Source organism: Chiloscyllium plagiosum, unplaced genomic scaffold, assembly GCF_037043375.1.
Source record: "Chiloscyllium plagiosum isolate Xiang-an unplaced genomic scaffold, Cpla_swu_hap1 HiC_scaffold_1, whole genome shotgun sequence".
Classification (NCBI taxonomy): Eukaryota; Metazoa; Chordata; class Chondrichthyes; order Orectolobiformes; family Hemiscylliidae; genus Chiloscyllium; species Chiloscyllium plagiosum.
In genome coordinates this window covers 9314890-9336153 of record NW_028270139.1, presented here as the reverse complement: position 1 = coordinate 9336153, position 21264 = coordinate 9314890, and the positions used below count along the sequence as shown (strand labels likewise).

Genomic DNA, 21264 nt, shown 5'->3' with positions numbered 1-21264 from the left:
GGACATTTCGTTTGTGTCTGTCTCACATGCAATGAATGTGATATTCAGTCTGTTCAATGCACCTGAAGAGATCATATCTGACAAAGCACCACAAGATACAGGCAGACCTTTTAAAGACATCTGGGCAGCCTTGCCACATTATCCCAGATCCAACAGTCTCACCAAGCAAATGGTTAACATTGTTAAAGCCCTTACCGTCTGTTAAGAAGGCAGACGGTGTGTTAGAGTTTATTGGTAGCGGGATTGAGTTCACAAGCCATAATGTAATGCTGCAACTATACAAAACGTTGGCGTGGCCTCATTTGGAATATTGTGTACATTTCTGGTCGCCCCATTACAGGAAGGATGTGGAAGCATTGGAAAAGGTACAGAGGAGATTTACCAGGATGTTGCCTGGTCTGGAGGGAAGGTCGTATGAGGAAAGGCTGAGGGACTTGGGTCTGTTCTCATTGGAGAGAAGAAGGATAAGAAGGGATTTAAAGAGACATACAAGATGATCAGAGGATTAAATAGGGTGGACAGTGAGAGTTTTTTTCCTCAGATGATGACGTTGGCTTGTACAAGGGAGCATAGCTGCAAATTGAGCAGTGATAGATTTAAAACAGATGTCAGAGGCAGGTTCTTTACTCAGAGAGTGGTAAGGGTGTGGAATGCCCTGCCTGCCAATGTAGTTAACTCAGTCAGAATAGGGACATTTAAACAGTCCTTGGATAAGCATATGGATGATGATGAGATAGTGTAGGGTGATGGGCTTAGATTAGTTCACAGGTCGGCGCAACATTGAGAGTCATAGGGCCTGTTCTATGAAGAGCATGGCGATGAGAAAAACACTACGCTTTCTATTGTAATGATATACCTAAAATCTACATCTTTGCATATGGGCATTCTGATTCTAGAACAGATCATCATTGAAAGGCAATTTTAAGTCAACCCTGCCAAACTATCAGCTGTTGAAGTTCTCAGATTCTGGGCAAACTTCTCAAGAACACAAGGGAGAATGAAGATGACATAGAATCAACAGGCAGTTACGGAAATGTTGAATCTGTGTGGAGAGCAGAGAGTCAATCATCCATCCTACCCAAGGAATTTGGTTACCCACAGAAATTGTGTAATGAGCCAAGATTTTCTGAAGTCACAACACTTAATGAAGCAATGTCGAGGAGAAATGATTTGGAAGTGCCAGTGTTGGACTGGGGTGTACAACGTTAAAAAACCACACAACACCAGGTTATAGTCCAACAGGTCTATTTGGAAGCACTAGCTTTCAAAGCGCTGCTCCTTCATCAACCACCTGATGAAGGACCAGCGCTCTAAAAGGTCATGCTTCCAATTAAACCTATTGGACTATAACCTGGTGTTGTGATTTTTAATGTTGAGGAGAAAGATGGCCTAACTTAGGGAACTCTACAGTACTCCAATTGTGCATAGGACACAAAAAATATACACTTGGATTATGAAGATGTGGAAAACCAGCATGACAACAACTAATACTCTAACAACATATGAGAGACCAACAACATATAAATCACAAGCAACCAAAATATCGCACCATTATAAGATCTTAAAGAATCGTCAAACCACTGTTATGTTGTACACACTTCTAAACTTGGTAAATCTTACAATTTTTGACTCATCAGTAAACGGTTTTGCAACAACATAATGTATATGCATTTTCATACTTAGTACATGAAATCCTCTCTAGGAAATAAAGGAGATAATATGTTGCTGCTTTATGAGCTGACTATACTAATGAGCTAAGGGCCATTGACACTACGTAACCAACAGCCATGAGGACTTCAGAATGTGAGCATAAGTTGCTCTGTAACTGCATGTTATCAGATTGTCTGTTAAGTAAAGCTAATTAAGATTTTTAAGTAAATTGAACTGATGTTGTTTATCTGTTATGAGAATGTTAGTTCTGTGTTAAGAGACGCAAACAAGAATACAACTGTTATTCACAAGAGGGAAAGTCTATGTAATAAGGATTTCCTGCCACTAGATGTAGCTGGTGGACTGTTAGAGTTTGCAGACTATGGCCAGCACGTGAGAGAGTTTATTTTCCATAAAAGGGAATTTCAGGAGGGGCGAGGGAGTACAACTTAAGGCAAAAGTTTATGCAATGAATAGTTGGAGAAAATCAACCTTAAATGACAGTGAGTTAAGGTTGTTATATTCATTTAGTCTTATCTGAAGTTTGGTTTTGAGTAATGAATGGTAAAGCGGTGATCAATAATAACTTATAACTAAGTCAGTAATGAAATTTGCCTTATTACAAAACAGTGTCAAATGGGAAATAATGACACAAATAATAACCCTTTCACTTATGGGCATTCAGAAACTCGCAGAATAGGCTAACAGTCTGAAATATTGTTATTGCTTTGTGTTTGTTAATTCCTAATTTATGATTCCAATTTTGTTTCTTGAATTTAGCCCACTAATTAACAGAAAGTTGCACCATCATCTTAAAATAGGCTACTTCTTTAAGGAGTCCAACAGGCCAATGCACAGTCTCCTTTATATTTTTTATTCAGATCATTAGACATTTGCTACCCAAGACTAAAAAGTACTGACAACACAAAGGTCCAGTAAACAGTCGAGGACTTCAGTAGCACTTGTAATGAATGATAGATAGCAACCGTTTCTACAAATATATTAAACGAAAAAGAGTGGCTAAAGTAAACATTATCCTTTAGAGGATGAGAAGGGGCATTTAGTCATGGAATATGATGAAATAGCCAATGCATTGAACAGGTATTTTGCATCAGTTTTTACAGTGGAGGATACTAATAACATGCCAGTAATTGATAAAGAAACGAAGATGGGTGAGGACCTGGACGCAATCATTATCACAGAAGAGGTCGTGTTGGGCAAGCTAATGGACCTAAGGATAGACAAGTCTCCTGGCCCTGTTGGGATGCATCCTAGGGTGCTAAAAGAAATGGCAGAAGAAATAGCGAGTGTATTTGTGGTAATTTTCCAAAATTCGCTGGACTCTGGGGCAGTTCCAGCAGATTGGAAAACAGCAAATATGACACCACTGCTTAAAAAGGGACATAGACAGGAGATGGGAATTATAGACTGGTTAGCTTAACTTCTGTAGTGGGAAAGATGCTTGAGTCCATTATCAAGGAAGAAATAGTAAGGCATCTTGATAGAAACTGTCCATGCTGAACTAATCTTTTGGAATTCTATGAAGACATAATGAATACGGTGGACAATGGGGACCCAGTAGATGTGGTATATTGTATCTAGATTTCTAAAAGACCTTCAACAAGGTGCCGTACAAAAGGCTGCTGCATAAAATAAAGACGCAAGACGTTATGGGTAAAGTATTAGCATGGATAGAGAATTGGTTGACTAACAGGAAGCAAAGAATAGGGATAATCAAGTGCTATTCTGACTGGCAATCAATAACTTGTGATGTGCCTCAGGCATCAGTATTTATTCCCAATTTACGCAGATGATTTAGAGTTGGAGACCACGTGTAGTGTGTCTAAGTTTGCAGATGACACTAAGGTGAGTGGCAGAGCAAAGTGCGCAGAAGACTGTGAAACTTAGCAGAGGAACTTAGTTTGTGAATGGGCAAAGATCTGGCAGATGAAATATAATGTTCATAAATGTGAAGTCATCCATTTTGGTAGGAGTAACAGCAAAAAAGACTATTACTTGAATGGTTGCAGCATGCTGCTGTGCAGAGGGACCTGGGTGTCCTTGTATATGAATCACAGAAGGTTGGTCTGCAGGTACAACAGGTAATTAGGAAGGTAAATGGAATTTTGACCTTCATTGCTAAAGGGATTGAGTTTAAAGGCAGGGAGGTTATGTTGCAACTGTACAGGGTACTGGTGAAGCCACACCTGGAGTACTGTGTGCAGTTTTGTTCTCCTTACTTGAGAAAGGAAGGGGTGCAGAGGCTGTTCACTAGATTGATTCTGGAGTTGAGGAGGTTGGCTTATGAGTAGACCGGGATTATGTTCATTGAAATTTAGAAGAATGAGGTGGGAATCTTATAGAAATATACAAAATAATGAAATGAATAAATAAGATAGATGTAGAGATTATGTTCCCATCTGCCAGACCTTTGCACACTCTCAAGCTATGCTCCTCTGCAAAGTTTCAGTCTTCTGCACACTTTGCTCTGCCACTCACCTTAGTGTCATCTGCAAAATTTGACACACTACACAGTCTCCAACTCCAAATAATCCGCATAAATTGTGAATAAACACCGATCCCTGAGGCACACCACTAATTATTGATTGTCAGCCAGAATTGCACTAATTTATTCCCACTGGCAGGTAAAACTAGGACAAGAGAGCATAGCCTCACAATTAGGGAGAGCAGATTTAAGACTGAATTGAGAAGGAACTTCTTCACTCAGAGGGTTGTGAATCTATGGAATTCTCTTCCCACTGAAGTAAGTCAACACGACTTCAGTAAATGTTTTAAAAGCTAAGATAGACTTTTTTTGAACAATGAAGGAATTAAGGGTTACAGTGAGAGTGTGGGTAAGTGGAGCTGAGGCTGCAAAATGATCAGCCATGATCGTATAAAATGGCAGAGCAGGCTCCAAGGGCCAGATGGCCTACTCCTGCTCCTGGTTCTTTTATGTTCTTATGAATGTGAAGTCAGAAAAAAATGGACATTGTGCTAAAGCAAACCTGAGGAGGTGTGATGAATACTGTCCAAACACATGGATTTTAAGGAGGGGTTTAAAGGGGGAGAGGCAGCGGGATTTTCTTTTGGGATTTGGACGAGGTATTCCTGCCAGACTGGGGTGGGATGCAGAGATGGATGCACAAGAGAACAGAATTAGAGCAAGAAGGAAATTGGTGAGGTTTCAGAGCTGGCAGAGATTAAAGAGAAAGGAACAAGCAAGATAATGAAGAGATCTGACACAAGATTCAGATTTTTAAAACTTTGATCTACATTTTTGGAGATATTAATGAGGACAAAATGGTGGGTAAATGAGATTTTTGGGGGGTTTGAAGTTGAGTGGCTGATACCCTAACTTAGTGTGGAGATGTGTGAATGAGTAGATTTTTATGAGGGAGAACAAAGAATGGAAGGAATCGCTATCATATAATCAATACATCAAGGCTGATCGGAGTGTGTCATTAACTCCATTTTCCTGGCTGCCCACTATAATGTTGAACTTAGATGATAATTCTGTCTAACATGACCTTGAATTATTCAATGACTTCTCTTCACTACCCTCTGGGGAAACAAACTCCAATCGCTCATGCCCTGCGAGAGAAGGAATTCCTCCTCATTGCAATTTTCGATTGTATTTTGAACTGTGCCCCCCAGTGATTCCTCCGCAGGAGGACAAATCTCAGTATCTATCTTGTTAGGGCCCTCAGACTCTTATGTTTCAATAAGATTAATACTACTCAATCTATTAATCATCAATCTACTCAACCATTCCTCATAAAGAATGGCTGTAAGGCCATTCCTTCATTCCAAGAATTAGCCGAGTTCAGAATTACTTCCAGTGCAAGTGCATTCATCTTTAAGTAAGAAGAATGAAGCTGTTCACAGAAATCTATGTGCAGCCTCACCAAGGCTCTGTACCTTTGTAGCGTGATGTCCAATATTTTGTGCTCCAATCCTTGTAAGAAAGGCTTGCATTCTAATATTTTCTGAATTACATCAGTCATTGAAGGTTGTCAGAGGTCAGTTTTGCCCGTGTGTGTTTGTAAACAATATATCTCAAAAAACTAATGTTTAGATTTCAACAAAACTCAGTATAGAGAAGGAGGAACTGTCTTAGGAAGAACTAATTCATTTTTGGTGAAAACATGGATCTAGATGCAAATCCTATAAATGTTTTTAAGTATCTATAAACATTAGGAGATGGGGAGATTGTTGTGAGTTGGTTTATTTAGAATGTTGTCAATTGTTTTCAAACGTTGTGGATCGTCCCAGCTGCTGTGATGGAATTTGTCATAGCTGTAGTATGAGCAGGGTTTTCAAAGCAGATTGTTGAATGTGAATTGGCCTGAAGTCTATGCAATTGGCATTTAGAGAACATCAACCAGACAGGAAAAGGCCTTTAGGAAGAGTTGCACACTTGTATTAGTATTAACATAGCATGACTGAAGCATGTGTCCTACTGAGTGCCCTCTTCACCTATTTTATGACCTACCTGTATATTAGATTTTTATCATTCACATACAAGGACACTCAGATACATCTGTACTATAACACTCTGTAATTTGGATGTAGGTTTGCTCACTGAGCTGGAAGGTTCATTTCCAGATGTTTCATCACCCAACTAGGTAATATCTTCAGTGGACCTCCAGGCGAAGCACTGTTGATAATTCCTGCTTTCTATTTATATGTTTGGGTTGGTGATGTCATTTCCTGTGGTGATGTCATTTCCTGTTCTTTTTCTCAGGGGGTGTGGTAGATGGGGTCTAACTCGATGTGTTTGTTGATAGAGTTCCAGTTGGAATGCCATGTTTCTAGGAATTCTCGTGTGTCTCTGTTTGGCTTGTCCTAGGATGGATGTGTTGTCACAGTCAAAGTGGTGTCCTTCCTCAACTGTATGTAAGGATACTAGTGAGAGAGGGTCATGTCATTTTGTGGCTAGTTGATGTTCATGTATCCTGATGACTAGTTTTCTGCCTGTTTGTCCAATGTAGTGTTTGTTACAATCCTTGCACGGTATTTTGTAAATAACATTAGTTTTGCTCGTTGTCTGTATAGGTTCATTCAAGTTCATTAGCTGCTGTTTTAATGTGTTGATGGGTTTGTGGGCTGCCATGATGCCAAAGGGTCTGAGTAGTCTGGCAGTCATTTCTGAGATGTCATTGATGTAGGGGAGAGTGGCTAGTGTTTCTAGACATGTTTTGTCTGCTTATTTGGGTTTGTTGCTGAGAAATCGGTGGACTGTGTTCATTGGGTACCCGTTCTTGTTCAATACACTGTATAGGTGATTTTCCTCTGCTCTGCATAGTTCCTCTGTGCTGTAGTGTGTGGTGACTCATTGAAATAATGTTCTGATGCAGCTTCGTTTGCGGATGTTGGGGTGATTGCTTCTGTATACTGACAATTTGTTTCCTGATTTCAGTGTCTCTCTTTTCCTGAATGGTGGTGATACTGTTTCAACTTTCCAATCACTGGGACATTTTCAGAATTTAGTGATCCTTGACAGATTAGAATCCATGTACCTGCTGGCAGGATTAATGGTGGTGATGGGGTTCTCACCTGCTGGCTAGAGTACCAGCAAACCCCACGTCACCTCTTTTAGGAAAGATGACCAAAGCAAATATCACTCGGGTATCTAATTAGACAGCTTTTCCCAGGATTAAGAACCCCAGGAGTGGCTTTCTGCTCACTGAGAACTACCAGCCAATGGCAGACGTCATTGAAGGCTGTGCCACCTGGAAGTAGATTGTGGAGGATTGGGGGAGGGATGAGAACAGAAATGGCAGGGAAGTGGCTCACATCAGACCCTTCCTACCCAATGCATATTCCATATAAAATACAGTGAAAAGTGTGTACTGTCACCATGCATGGTGCCATTCACATTAACTTAATATATAAAAAAACTTAAAAGAGAGTCCAACGTCTCCTTCTCTGCTGCGACAGTCCCGCTCTGGGCTTTCCAGGCCATGCCATGCCACTGTCAGAGTCTGCTCCAGGCTACACCAGCCCATGCCATGTGGGCCCCAGGGGCCACTCCACATGGAAGTGAGAGGCCTGCTCCAAGCTTCACAGGCTGGCTGACTCTGTTTGAGTGAAAGGTAAACAAAATTGAAATAAAGAAGGAGGGGAAAAAGAAAGACAAAAAGTATAACTCCGTGCACAGGACTACATGCATGGCAGGTGAAGTATAATATGGATAAATATGAAGTATCCACATTGGTGGTTAAACACTGGATGGCAATATATTGGGAAAGGGAAAGGTGCAATGGGTTCTGATGTCCTTATGCACACCAGTCACTGACAGCAAACAAGAGGATTCGAGTACAGGAGCAGGGATGCAGGGATGTCTTGCTGCAATTGTACAAAGATTTGGTGGGACCATACCTGGAGTACAGTATGTAATTTTAGTCTCCTTATCTGAGGAAGGATGTTCTCCTATGGAAGCAGTGCAATGAAGATTTGCCAAACTGATTCCTGGGATGGCAGGACTGATGTATGAAAAGAGACTGGATTGGTGAAGACCATATTCATTGGAGTTTAGAAGAGTGTATCTATAAAATTCTAAGAGGACTAGACAGGGAATGCAGGAAGGATGTTCCTAATGACCAGGGAATGCACAATTTAACAATGCAGGGTAGGTCATTTAGGACTAAGAGAGAGAAATTTCTCCACCTAGTGAGTGTTGAATCCAGGAATCCTTTGCCACAGAAAGCAGTTTCAAAAAGGAGATAGGTGTAATCCTTAGAGCTAAAGGGATCAAAGGAGAGAAAGTAGGAACAGAGAACTGAGTAGGATGATCTGCCACGATCGTGTTGAATAGCAAAACAGGCTCAAAGGGATGAATGGCTTATTCCTGTTCCTATTTTTGATGTTTCTAGTAGCAGTGATGTTAAATTGAAGCCCTTACATGGGTATCAATTGCCAACCTAATGACCTTAATTGTGTGTGGGTAAAAAGACTATTGATCGACTGGCGATTAGAAAGAAAACCACTTTAGGATAGAGATCATCAAGTCAATGGATTTATCATTTAAAGGATTACCATTTGGTTTCTAAATACTTCTTTCTCTTTCTCTGTTCCTTCTTGATTTTCTACTATTCCTAGGGTTTTTTATGTTTCGTACTGTGAAGAGAGATACAAAGTAGTTGTTTCAAATCTGCCATTACCTCCTTTTCCATTATTAATTCCCAAATCTTTTTTAAGGGGACCAGCACTCACTCACTCTGCTTTCTTTTATTACATATATTCAGAGAAGTTTTTACTGTCTGTTCTTCAATTTCTTAGTCAGTTTCTCTCATACTCCACTCTTGTTATTTTAAAATAATTTCTTTTCTGCTTTCTGAAGTCTTCTCAATTTTCCAGCCGATCATGTATCTTCACAATTTGACACCATTTCTTTCAATTTGACACCATCCTTAACTCCTTTAGTAATCCACAGATAGGACATCCTTCTATTAAAGTCCTTCCTCCTCAGTGGAATATATCTTTGTTGAGGGTTGTAAAATATCTCCTTAAATTCTGCCATTCCTTCTCTGTCATCTTAACTTTTAACTGATTTTTCCAGCCTACTTTAATTAACTCTGTCTTTGTAACCATATAACTGCCTTTACAGTATTTACGTTTAAGTAACTAATTTAGGTACATATTTCTCACTCTCAAACTGAATGTGAAATTCTTTTTTTATGGGATGTGGACATTGCTGGCTAGGCTAATAATTATTGCCCATCCTTAACTGCGTTGTTAAAGGCAGCAGTGTGCTGCCCTCTTGAACTGCTGTTGTCCTTGATGTATCGGTACATCCTGGGGTTAACATTGACCAGAAATAAGCTAGGTATTCTGTGACAAGTAACTCCCTCCAGTCTCTCACCACCTCTTTCCTCCACCCCAACATGTCCAACATCTTACGAAGTGCAATCTACTTGCCTGAATGGGTGCAGCTCCAACAAAATTCAAAAAGGTTTAACACCATCCAGGGCAATGCTGGTTAGCACCCAATCCACCATCTTCAACATCATTCTCTTCATCACCATCATTCATTGGCAGCAATGTGAACCATCTACAAGATGCATTGTAGTAACTCACCAAAGCTTCTTAAACAGTATCTCTAAACCTATGACAACTACCCTCTAGAAGGACAAGGGCTGTAGATGCACAAGAATCACATTAGCTGAAAGTTTCCCTTCAAACCATATGCCATCCTGCTTGGAATTAACTTGCTGCTGTTTCATTGTTGCTAGGTCAAAATCCTGAAGTCCTTTCCTCACAGCATTGTGAGTGCTCCTACAATGCATGGACTGCAATTGTTCCAGAATGTAGCTCATCACTACCTTCTCAAGGCAGTTAGAGATGAATAATAAATGCTGGTGTAACCAGAAACATGCATATCCCATGAACAAATAAAAACAAAGCCTCAGAAAATCATGGTTGCAGAGATTAGGTGAATGGGAGTTGACTCTCATGTTATATTTTCTTATCAGAATGAGAAAAGACCATTAGAACCTCACAAATGTATTCAAGTCTCGTTGCACTCGGTTCTCTTTCATTCCACTTCCCGAGAGAAGAAAAATGGAGGGACACAGTTCCGGAAAACCTTTGAAGAATTTTCCCTGACTAATCCTAAATGCCCAAGGAAGTTGTGGCATATGGGCTAGATTAGGAGTTACAGTGCTAAACCCTCAGAGTGAGTAATATGTCCACTTCATGGTTGAGATAAATATGTAATTTAATGGGAAACCTGGAGTTGGGGTGGAAGTGGCTACGTAAGGGAAGCTGGCATACAGAGAACCCAGCTGAGTATTTTGTGCTGAGAGAAACTCCTAAAATGAAGGGAAAAGGCTGTTTCCTCATTTTCTAACCTTGATGAATGTTTCTTATACTTTCAAGTGACTGTAAGGAGCACACAAGACTTCATGGGCTTCTTTATGCAGGCTCGCAGAGTGGTTGATGATCAAGTGACTGGAACATTCATTCTCACTTCCTCGGGGTCTAAACTAATGAAATGCTCTGAAGATGGCGACACCGTGACCCACTCTGACAAATCACTGAAGAGAAACCTCTCCTTCATTTGGAAAGCACCAGAGCAACTCACTGGTGACATCAAGTTTTTGTAATTATTACCTATGACTTTAAAGTATAACATTCAAAACTATTTCAGATAATAGGAAGGTAGAGGCCTTTTGTTTTTGCTGGTGACATCAATTAGTCATCTTCCTTTTGTTCTGAAATATGTACAACCAAATTGTGATTTAGTTAGGAGTGTCTCCATGATGACACAGTACTAAAACGCTGAACAATTCCAGAATGATACCTGTCCAGGTCTCAGCTTCAATTCACCAGTTTATACCTGCTTAGCTTCTGAGATCGGCCCTGCTTAAGATCTCCTATGTCTACTATGTGCCAGAATCAGGCACGTGCCTGAAATATAGAGAGCTTGACTTAGAACACAGAACATAGAACAATACAGCACAGAATAGGCCCTTCAGCCCACGATGTTGTGCCGAACATTTGTCCTAGCTTAAGCACCCATCCATGTACCTATCCAATTGCCGCTTAAAGGTCACCAATGATTCTGACTCTGCCACTCCCAGAGGCAGTGCATTCCATGCCCCCACCACTCTCTGGGTAAAGAACCTACCCCTGACATCTCCCCTATACCTTCCACCCTTCACCTTAAATTTATGTCCCCTTGTAACACTCTGTTGTACCCGGGGAAAAAGTTTCTGACTGTCTACTCTATCTATTCCTCTGATCATCTTATAAACCTCTATCAAGTCACCCCTCATCCTTCGCCCTTCCAATGAGAAAAGGCCTAGCACTCTCAACCTATCCTCGTACGACCTATTCTCCATTCCAGGCAAAATCCTGGTAAATCTTCTCTGCACCCTCTCCAAAGCTTCCACATCTTTCCTAAAGTGAGGCGACCAGAACTGCACACAGTACTCCAAATGTTGCCTAACCAAGGTGCTGTACAACTGCAACATCACTTCACGACTCTTGAATTCAATCCCTCTGCTAATGAACGCTAATACACCATAGGCCTTCTTACAAGCGCTATCCACCTGAGTGGCAACTTTCAAAGATCTATGAACATAGACCCCAAGATCCCTCTGCTCCTCCACCTTACTAAGAACCCTACCGTTAACCCTGTATTCCGCATTCTTATTTGTCCTTCCAAAATGGACAACCTCACACTTGACAGGGTTGAACTCCATCTGCCACTCCTCAGCCCAGCTCTGCATCATATCTAAGTCCCTTTGCAGCCGACAACAGCCCTCCTCACTATCCACAACTCCACCAATCTTCGTATCATCTGCAAATTTACTGACCCACCCTTCGACTCCCTCTTCCAAGTCATTAATAAAAATTACAAACAGCAGAGGACCCAGAACTGATCCCTGCGGAACTCCACTTGTAACTGGGCTCCAGGCTGAATATTTACCAACTACCACCACTCTCTGACTTCGACCGGTTAGCCAGTTTTCTATCCAACTGGCCAAATTTCCCTCTATCCCATGCCTCCTGACTTTCGCATGAGCCTACCATGGGGAACCTTATCAAATGCCTTACTAAAATCCATGTACACTACATCCACTGCTCTACCCTCATCCACATGCTTGGTCACCTCCTCAAAGAATTCAATAAGACTTGTAAGGCAAGACCTACCCCTCATAAATCCCCTTCAGTAAAGGAACTTTGAGCATTATTTGTTGTGCATTGTTTTGTCTGGATGAGATTTCAGAAGGGCAACATGGCAGGTTTTATGAGTAGCACAAATATTTTCTAACCAGATCCGAATGCAAAGGGCCTGGTTTCTCATGCAACAATGTTTAAAGGAAAGCTCTAAAATTTACAGTGTTTTAGACCATATAACGATGAGCTGAAACCTTCCGCCAGTATTGAGATGGGATGGGAGCAGGCAGACAGTTAGTATAAATGAAGACCCACTTAGGGCCAATTTGAATTTGAACCAGAATTTCATAGTCGTGTGGCCCTCTGCCAAATCTTGACATTGACAGTTTATTGGACGTGGAGATGCCATTGAAGTTGGTGTCTCCGAAATCCAGTGACAGACTCACAGGGACAAACTCATCAATGCAGGATATCCTCCGCACTCCGATAGGCATATCTACCTCTGGCCTCTTCCCTACAGACTTCCCTATAGACAGCTGAGTGTACCCATGCTGAGGCATCCTCAACTCTTCCTGCTTTCTCTTCAATGTCCATTTCAAACAGTGGGACTGCCCAGCTGACATTGCTGTGAGCCCTTTTCCCTGGTGTGTTTTCTTTAGTTAGACAATGGTTGCCAGAACTGGTTTCCCGTGACTGAGATCCTGTTATGACCAACTCTTGGTTGTCAGCCTGGAGTTGTGGCCAATATAAGGGTTGGGACCAGTTTGGGAAACTCTAGCTCATGGGTTTAAGTATGTTCCACTTCAGATTTCAAATCAGCCACAGAGCCATTGTCCAAGACAACTGATGGTGTTGCTTGCTGAGATATTTTCCTTGAATGAGTGAAAATGAAACACTGAAATTCCATTCTAATAAATGGCTTTTGTTTCACGTGACCTGCAGTGTTTCAGCTGTCCAGTCATACTTCATTTACTGGACCAGAATTGAGTCTGGTCTCATTTCTGACCAAAAACAGAATTATTCCATTTCAACGCAGAATGACGAATTGAAGGAAACATTCCAGGTGTCTGCATATAACAGCACTACAGCCAGAACAGCTGCTTCTTTTGAAGGTACAGCACATTTCTATTCTGTCACTCCAAAACCAATCATTGAATTATTTAATTTCAAGTTATAAAGCACAGGTGTCATTTAATTTGTATTTGTAAGTTTGCGATGACCCCATAATTGGTGATGTGATGGACAGTGAAGATTATCTCAGATTATCTAAAATTATGTTAATGGGCTAAGAAGTGGCAGATAGAGTTTAATTTGGGTAAATGTGAGGTATTGCATTTTGGTAAAACAAACAATGGTAGGATTAAACAATTAATGTAGTGTTGTAGAACAGAAAGACCTAAGGGTTCAGGTACATAATTCTTTGAAATTTGCGTCAATGGTAGACAGAGTACTTATGAAGGCGTTTCACATGCATGCCTTTATTGTTCAGATCTTTGAGTGTAGGAGTTAGGACATCATGTTGAGGTTGTACATACCCTTTTGGAATATTGTATGCAGTTCTGGCCATCCTGTTATAGGAAGGCTATTATTAAACTAGAGCAGGTTCAGAAAAGATTTACCAGGATGTTGCTGGGAATGAAGGGTTTAAATTATAAGGAGAGGCTGGATAGGCTGGGACTTGTTTCACTGAAGTGTAGGAGGTTGAGGGATGACCTTATAGAAGTTCATAAGATCATGAGAGGCATAGGTCTCATGAATAGCAAAGGTCTTTTCCCTAAGGTGGAGGAGTTCAAAATTAGGGGCTTTCTTTTAAGGTGAGAGGAGAAAGATTTAAAAAGGACGTAAGGGGTAACTTTTTTTAATAGTGTTCAGTGCGTGGAGTGAACTGCCGGAGGACGTGGTGGATGCGGGTATGGTTACAATATTTAAAAGACATTTGGATAGATACGAGGATTGGAAAGGTTGGAGGGATATGGGCCAAATGCAGGCAGGTGGGACCAGTTTAGTTTGTTTCCCTGTCAGACTGGTTGTGGTCTTTGCCAGCAAGGGCCAGGATCCTCTCCTCACAGGGCTGAGGAACCGAATGCCAGGCACACTATCACCACCAATAGGGCTCTCTCCACCCCAATTCAGGCAAAGGGAGAGATTGAGTGAGATGAAAATAGATAGTATAGCTGTTAATGCTGGTGCTGATGGGGAAAGGTGTCCCCAGCGAGTGAGTAGGTAGCACGGAGGGCATCACAAGGTTAGTAATAAGGGGGAATTTGGATGGGTGAGAAAGAGTGACAGATGCTACATGAATTTGCAAAAGTGGTAGAGCATGAAACTTGGTGGGAGATGGGTACAGTATAAACTTCAATTGAGAGTGTTCTATCTGAAAGAAGGTGGTGACACCTATCCTACTGGAGCAAGAATGCCACTAACCTCGTTTTGGCCCTGCTCACCATTCTTCTGGATAGTTGAGACTGCACTGACCTCGGTGCCAGCCTTGAACCAGGCTGCCAGGATGTAGTGTCTTGGCCTCCTCTGCTAGTCCTGGGGCAAAAGGTGGTGCCTTCTGCACCACCCAGTTCTCCAGGAGCTCCTGGCCTCTGCCTGCAAGGTGGGGCGTCTTCCACATCCAAGAGAAATATCTCAAATTTTTAAGGGCAGCTTCAGATTGCTAGTATTTGACCAGATCGACACCAGGCTTTTGAATATGGAGCCAGCACCTGATATACTGAGATAAGCTGGCTCTGGTGAGAACATTCACCTAAAAAGAGTGGGAGAAACAGGCTGGCATTGGAAATGCAGGTAACCATAGTGGTGTGGTACTGAGTTAATGATGCAGGTTTGGGACAGTTGTATGAGAAAACTCACTAGACTGGCCTAGCCAACGAAGCCCACATCCTGTGAATGATTAGTACAAAACAATTTTACAGAGCAAAATTTGACAAGTTATACTTAGCTGATTTCATCCAAGGAGTATGATCCTACATGGCGCAATTAAATTATTTGTTTTTGTTTAACAGCAGAATATTTCCACAGTACGAGCACAAATGGCATAAATAGATTCTTGCCTTCCATGTGCTCTACCTAATAATTTGGATGTTGACCTTTGCAATTTTTACCTGCAAGCGTGATCAAAATTAGCGTTTCAATCTTGTTATTATAATGTCCACATTATCATCTCTGACATTAGCAGATTACATCAATCCTCAAACAACTTCTCAGATGGTACAGGAGCTTTCACAAACTCCGCTCATCACTGCAGACTGGTACCTCAGACCACAGGCTGCCCATGCAGAAAACTCTTTGCCTGAATTGACCGGATATTCTCAAGATCACAGCCCCTCGACCTCTCAATCCAGCTTGCATCAGAATCAGAATGAGAGACGTCTGCAGCCATCCCTGAATTCTGCCAACAGACACATACTGACTGGCATCCAGATTCTGGAGAGCAGCCTTCTGCTGAAAACCACAGGTTTCAAGATTCCTGAAGGGTAGATATAATCTTGACTGACTTTTCCATATGTATGAAAAGAATGATGTGATAAGCTATTTTCCTCTAGGTCATTTGATACTCCACAATTATTTCTATTTTCAAAAACACATTATTGCCCCATCTCTATTTTCAGATTAGAATTTACCACCATGTGATATTGAGAAAAAGACTCCTTCCTGCACTATATTGTACAGGTTTAAATCACTTCTGGCACAATTTGAAAATCCACTTTATAGTTTAACTGTTTGAGACAAGTGGCAGCTATACCATACAGTATATTCTTCCTACAATATATTCTACAGGAAGATGAACCTATGGTATAGCTACCACCGTTCAACTACAAACTGGATTTTCAATCTATTTGTATAATACTTACAATAGGAACATCTATAGGAACATCAACTATTTCCCTCTCTCTATTTCTTCCCTACTTCACAAAGTCTGAAAACATAGAATATGTGAACACCAGAAATAGGAGCAGAAGTAGACCACACAATAATGTTATGCCTGCTCTTGGAATATTCCATGTTTGCCTGATTGTTGTAGCTTGAACAACACTCAAGAAACTTGACACCATCCAGGAGAAATATCTCCAATTTTTAAGAGCAGCCTCAGATTGCTAGTATTTGACCAGATCTACACCAGGCTTTTGAATATGGAGCCAGCACCTGACACCACATCCACAAACAGCAATCCCTCCACCACTGACAATCAGTAGTAGCACTGTGTACCATCTACAAGATGCACTTGTAATTTACCAAAGACAGCACCTTCCAAACCCATGACCACTTCCATATAGAAGGGCAAGGGCAGCAGATACATGGGAATACCAGCCCCTGCAAGTTCTCCTCCAAGCCATTCGCCATCCTGATTTGGAAATATATGCTGTTCCTTCATTGTCACTGGGTCAACATCCTGGAATTCCCTCCCTAAGGGCATTGTGGATCAACCCCCATCACACAGACTGCAGTGGGTCAAGAAGTCAGCTGACCACCACCTTCTCAATGATAACAACTGGATGGGGCAATAAATACTGGCCAGCCAGTGATCCCCATGTCCCATGAGTGACGAAAAGAAAATTGAATATGATCATGGCTGATCTTGAACTTCAAATACCTTTTTCTGCCTGATCCTTATATTGCTTGATTCCCTGAGAGACTAAAATCTATCTATCCTGCCCTGAAATGCATTCAGTGACAGAGATTTCACAACTCTCTGGGACAGAGAATTCCAAAGAATCTCAATTCTTTGAGTAAAGAATTTTCTACTCATCATTCCAAAATGATTGTCCCCTTATCCTAAGAGAATGCCCAGGATTTAGATTTCCTGACCAATGGAAAGAATCTTTAAGCATTTACCCTGTCAAATCCCTTCACAATCTTGGACATTTCAATTAGATTATCTTTTATTCTTCTAAACTGCAGAGAATGTGGACCTGATTCACTCAGCCTCTCATCATAGGATAATCCCTTTATCCCAGGGATTAATTTAGTGAACATTCATTGCACTGACTCCCATACAAATATATATTACCTTAAATGTGGAGATTATAACTGCATGCAGTACTCCAGGTTTGGTCTCACCAGAACTGCACAATTGTAGCAAGACTTTTATTCCTGTACTCCAATTCCCTTGAAATAAAGGACAACATGTCAATTGCCACCTTGTTTGCTTCTTGTATCTCTATGCTAATCTTCTGCATACCTTGTAAAAGTATACCAACGTCTATTTGAACTTTAACACTTATCAATTTCACATCTTTTAAAAAGCATTTCTGCTTTCCTATTCTTTTGACCAAAGTGAGTAACTTCAAACTTCTCTACATCCACCTGCCAACTTGTCTCCACTCACTTAACTTGCCTATATCTCTTTGTAACTTGTTTGTGTACTTCAACTGAGCTTATCTTTTCACCAATCTTTGTATCATCACCAAACTTAGGTACATTGCTCTGTTACTTCATCTAAGTCATCAACGGAGATTGAAAATAGCTGAGGATCCACCACTGACCCTTGTGATACGTCACTATTCACTGCCTGTCAATACTGAAAATATCTCATTTGTGCCCAATCTCTGTTTCCTGTCCATTAACCAATCCTCAATCCTTGCTATATTCTTGACTTCATGAGCTCCTATTTTGTCTATTAACCTTTTGTGTTGCCTCATAATAAATGTCTTTTGAAAATGAAGGTATACTATATTCTACAAAAAATTCAAACAAATTTGTCAAACAGGATTTTCTTTCAGTAAAATCATACAAATTTATTTTAATCACACTATGGTTTTTCTAAGTCTATTGTTTTTATTTCCTTAATAATTAATTCCAGCATTTCCAAATTGATGTTAGATTAGCTGAACTGCAGTTTCTCTTTGTTTTTCAAGAAACAAGGGCTAAAGACAATGTGACATTTGGTAACTTCCTATCTGACGAGACCATTCTCAAATACAAAGAATGTTTGAAATTCATAGCACATGCTTCCACTATTCTGTGGCTATGTCTTTGAGAATCTTATGGCATAGGTCAGTGGGTTCTGGGGACTTGTCCCATTATTTTTTTCAATCCATTTTTTTCTAGTTTTTTTTCCTGTTGATATTAATCTCCTCAATTGCCTCACTCTTTCTCACCCTGAGGTTACCTTCTATTACCCAGAATGAAACTTGTATCTTCTGAGATAATCATAGACAAAAAATATTTGTTCAATAGTCTCTGTCATTTCCTCACTCCCACAATATTTTCTCCTGTCTCTGCTTCCAAGGGACCGATGTTTACTTTAACTATACTTGTTTTTATTTATGGATAAAAGCAGGTTTTAAGAGCTTATATATTTCTGACCAGTTTTCTCCATATTCTATTTTTTCTCCCTTTGGTAGTTTTTTTGATGCTTTCTAAAACATTCCAAATCCTCAACCTTGTTTCTGTTTTTGACAATATTATAAGCCTCTTCTTTTGATGTTTTAGTATCTTCAATTTCCCAAGTGAGCCATGGATGAGTCTTTCTCGCACTGTTTCTCAGTGGAATATATTTTTTTGTACATCTTTAATGATCTCTTTAAATGTTTTCTGCTGCTCATTTACTTTTTATCCAAGTAACCTTAGTCAGATCTCCTCTTCTGCCTATATATTTCGGCCAGTGGCCAGAGAAATGGCAGATGGAGTTTAATTTAGATAAATGTGAGGTGCTGCATTTTGGAAAGGCAGATCAGGGCAGACTTATACATTTAATGATAAGGTCTTGGGGAGTGTTGCTGAACAAAGAGACCTTGGAGTGCAGGTTCATAGCTCCTTGAAAGTGGAGTCGCAGATAGATAGGATAGTGAAGAAGGCGTTTGGTATGCTTTCCTTTATTGGTCAGAGTACTGAGTACAGGAGTTGGGAGGTCATGTTGCAGCTGTACAGGACATTGGTGAGGCCACTGTTGGAATATTGCATGCAATTCTGGTCTCCTTCCTATCAGAAAGATGTTGTGAAACTTGAAAGAGTTCAAAAAGATTTGCAAGGATGTTGCCAGGGTTAAAGGATTTAAACTACAGGGAAAGGCTGTACAGGCTGGGGCTGTTTTCACTGCAGCATCGGAGGCTGAGGGGTGACCTTATAAAGGTTTATAAAATCATGAGGGGCATGGATAGGGTAAATAGTAAGGTCTTTTCCCTGGAGAGGACAAGTCCAGAACTAGAGGGCATAGATTTAAGGTGAGAGGGATGGTACAGGAGGGAGAGATTCACATACTTGGATAATTGGGGCTCATTCTGGGGTAGGTAATACCTTTACAAATGGGATGGTCTATACCTGAACCATATCCTGGGGGGAAATTTGCTAATGCTCTTTAGGATGATTTAAACTAATTCAGCAGGGGGATGGGAAGGGAAACCGAATTGTAGTTCCAGTGTCCAGGAGGTTGAAAGTAGTGAGGTCATAAAGAAGGTTTCAAGGTCACAGGAGTGTACCGGCAGGCAGAAAGGTGGTTTGAAGTGTGTCCATTTCAACACCAGGAACATCCAGAATAGTGTGGCATGTTGTGGCCATTTCAGAGACATGGATAGAGCAGGGACAGGAATGGTGACTGACGGTTTCAAGGTTTAGATGTTTCAGTAAGAATAGGGAAGGTGATAAAAGAGGGGGAGGTGTGGCTATGTTAGTTAAGGACAGTACAGAGGATCCTCAATTATCCGAACAAGATGGGCAGGCAGTATTTTGTTCAGGTAATTGATAACTCAGATGATTGATTCAATGCCTCTCCTCTGGTACTCTGAAGTTTCCTTTTTCCTTGCTCTGCCTGCCTTGCTTCCTCTCTCTGTCACAGGGTTTGTTTCTCAGAAGACACACACACTTGTGTGTGAGGGACTTGCTGCATTGCTGAAGCCTCCCACCCCCCCCCCCCCCCCCCACCTACAGACACCATCGATTCAATGGGATTGACACAGCAAGCACTTGCTAGGTCTGCTCCCTGTTCAGGAGACTAGGCAGCAGCACACCGCGTGCGAGCCCCCTGCCCCCACCACTGCCCCTTGCCGTCAGGCTCCCATGTGCCCCCACCCCTGGGGCAGCTGGACTGGACACCAACAGCAAGACTGCTGCTGCCTATGGGGGGGGTCTCAAAATCAACCACTCGCTCATTCATTTACACACACACCACACACACACACAGTACACCCCTGTGTAGAACTCCAAGGCAAGAGAGAGAGAGGGCGGGCAGTCAGTCATTTGGAGACTGTTCCTTGGCTCCCATTGATGTCCAGGACTGTTCTCGGCAGCATTTCGGTAAGCCAAGTTCATTTTTGATCATTGTAAACAAAAGGTGCAATCAGTGTTGGAAACACCTCTTTGATGTAATGTTTTTATCGGGACCTCTTTGATGTAATGTTTTTATCGGGACCTCAAGATCATCTTCGGATAATTGATATTCAGATAATTGAGGTTCTTATGTATTATGGTGGAAGAAAGGATGTTTGATGAGGACACGTCTACTGAGGTAGTATGGGCTGAGATTAGAAACAGGAAAGGAGAGGCCACCCGATTGGGAGTTTTCTCTGAAAAGTTCCAGATATATAGAGGAAAGGATTGCAAAGATGATTTTGGATTGGAGCAAAAGTAACAGGATAGTTGTTCTGGGGGACTTTAACTTTCCAAATATTAACTGGAAACTCTCTCGTTCAAGTACTTTAGATGGATCAGTTTTTATCCTGTGTGTGCAGGAGGGTTTCCTGATACAGTATGTAGACAGGCCAACAAGAGGCGAAGCCACATTGGAATTGGTACTGGGTAATGAACGCGGCCAGGTGTTAGATTTGGAGGTAGGTGAGCATTTTGGTGATAGTGACCACAATTCAGTTATGTTTACTTTAGCGATGGAAAGGGATAGGTATATACTGCGGGGCAAGAGTTATAGCTGAGGGAAAGGCAATTATGATGTGATTAGGCAAGATTTAGGGTGCATAAAATGGGGAAGGAAACTGCAGGGGATGGGCACAATTGAAATGTGGAGCTGGTTCAAGGAACAGCTAC

At 41.2% G+C, this 21264-nt stretch overlaps 1 protein-coding gene across 3 annotated transcripts in view; it reads left to right on the top strand.

Moving 5' to 3' along the window:
* reeld1 (reeler domain containing 1) overlaps positions 1 to 21264 on the top strand; it is a 60772-nt gene that overhangs the window by 26406 nt on the left and 13102 nt on the right. For 2 of the 3 annotated variants that reach the window (XM_087975368.1, XM_043699287.2), the window contains exons 3-5: positions 10534 to 10756; positions 13222 to 13391; positions 15461 to 15761. In XM_087975368.1, the coding sequence (XP_087831494.1) occupies positions 10534 to 10756; positions 13222 to 13391; positions 15461 to 15761 (694 nt within the window). The remainder of the gene's footprint in view (positions 1 to 10533; positions 10757 to 13221; positions 13392 to 15460; positions 15762 to 21264) is intronic. The other variant, XM_043699297.2, reaches the window with a different exon arrangement.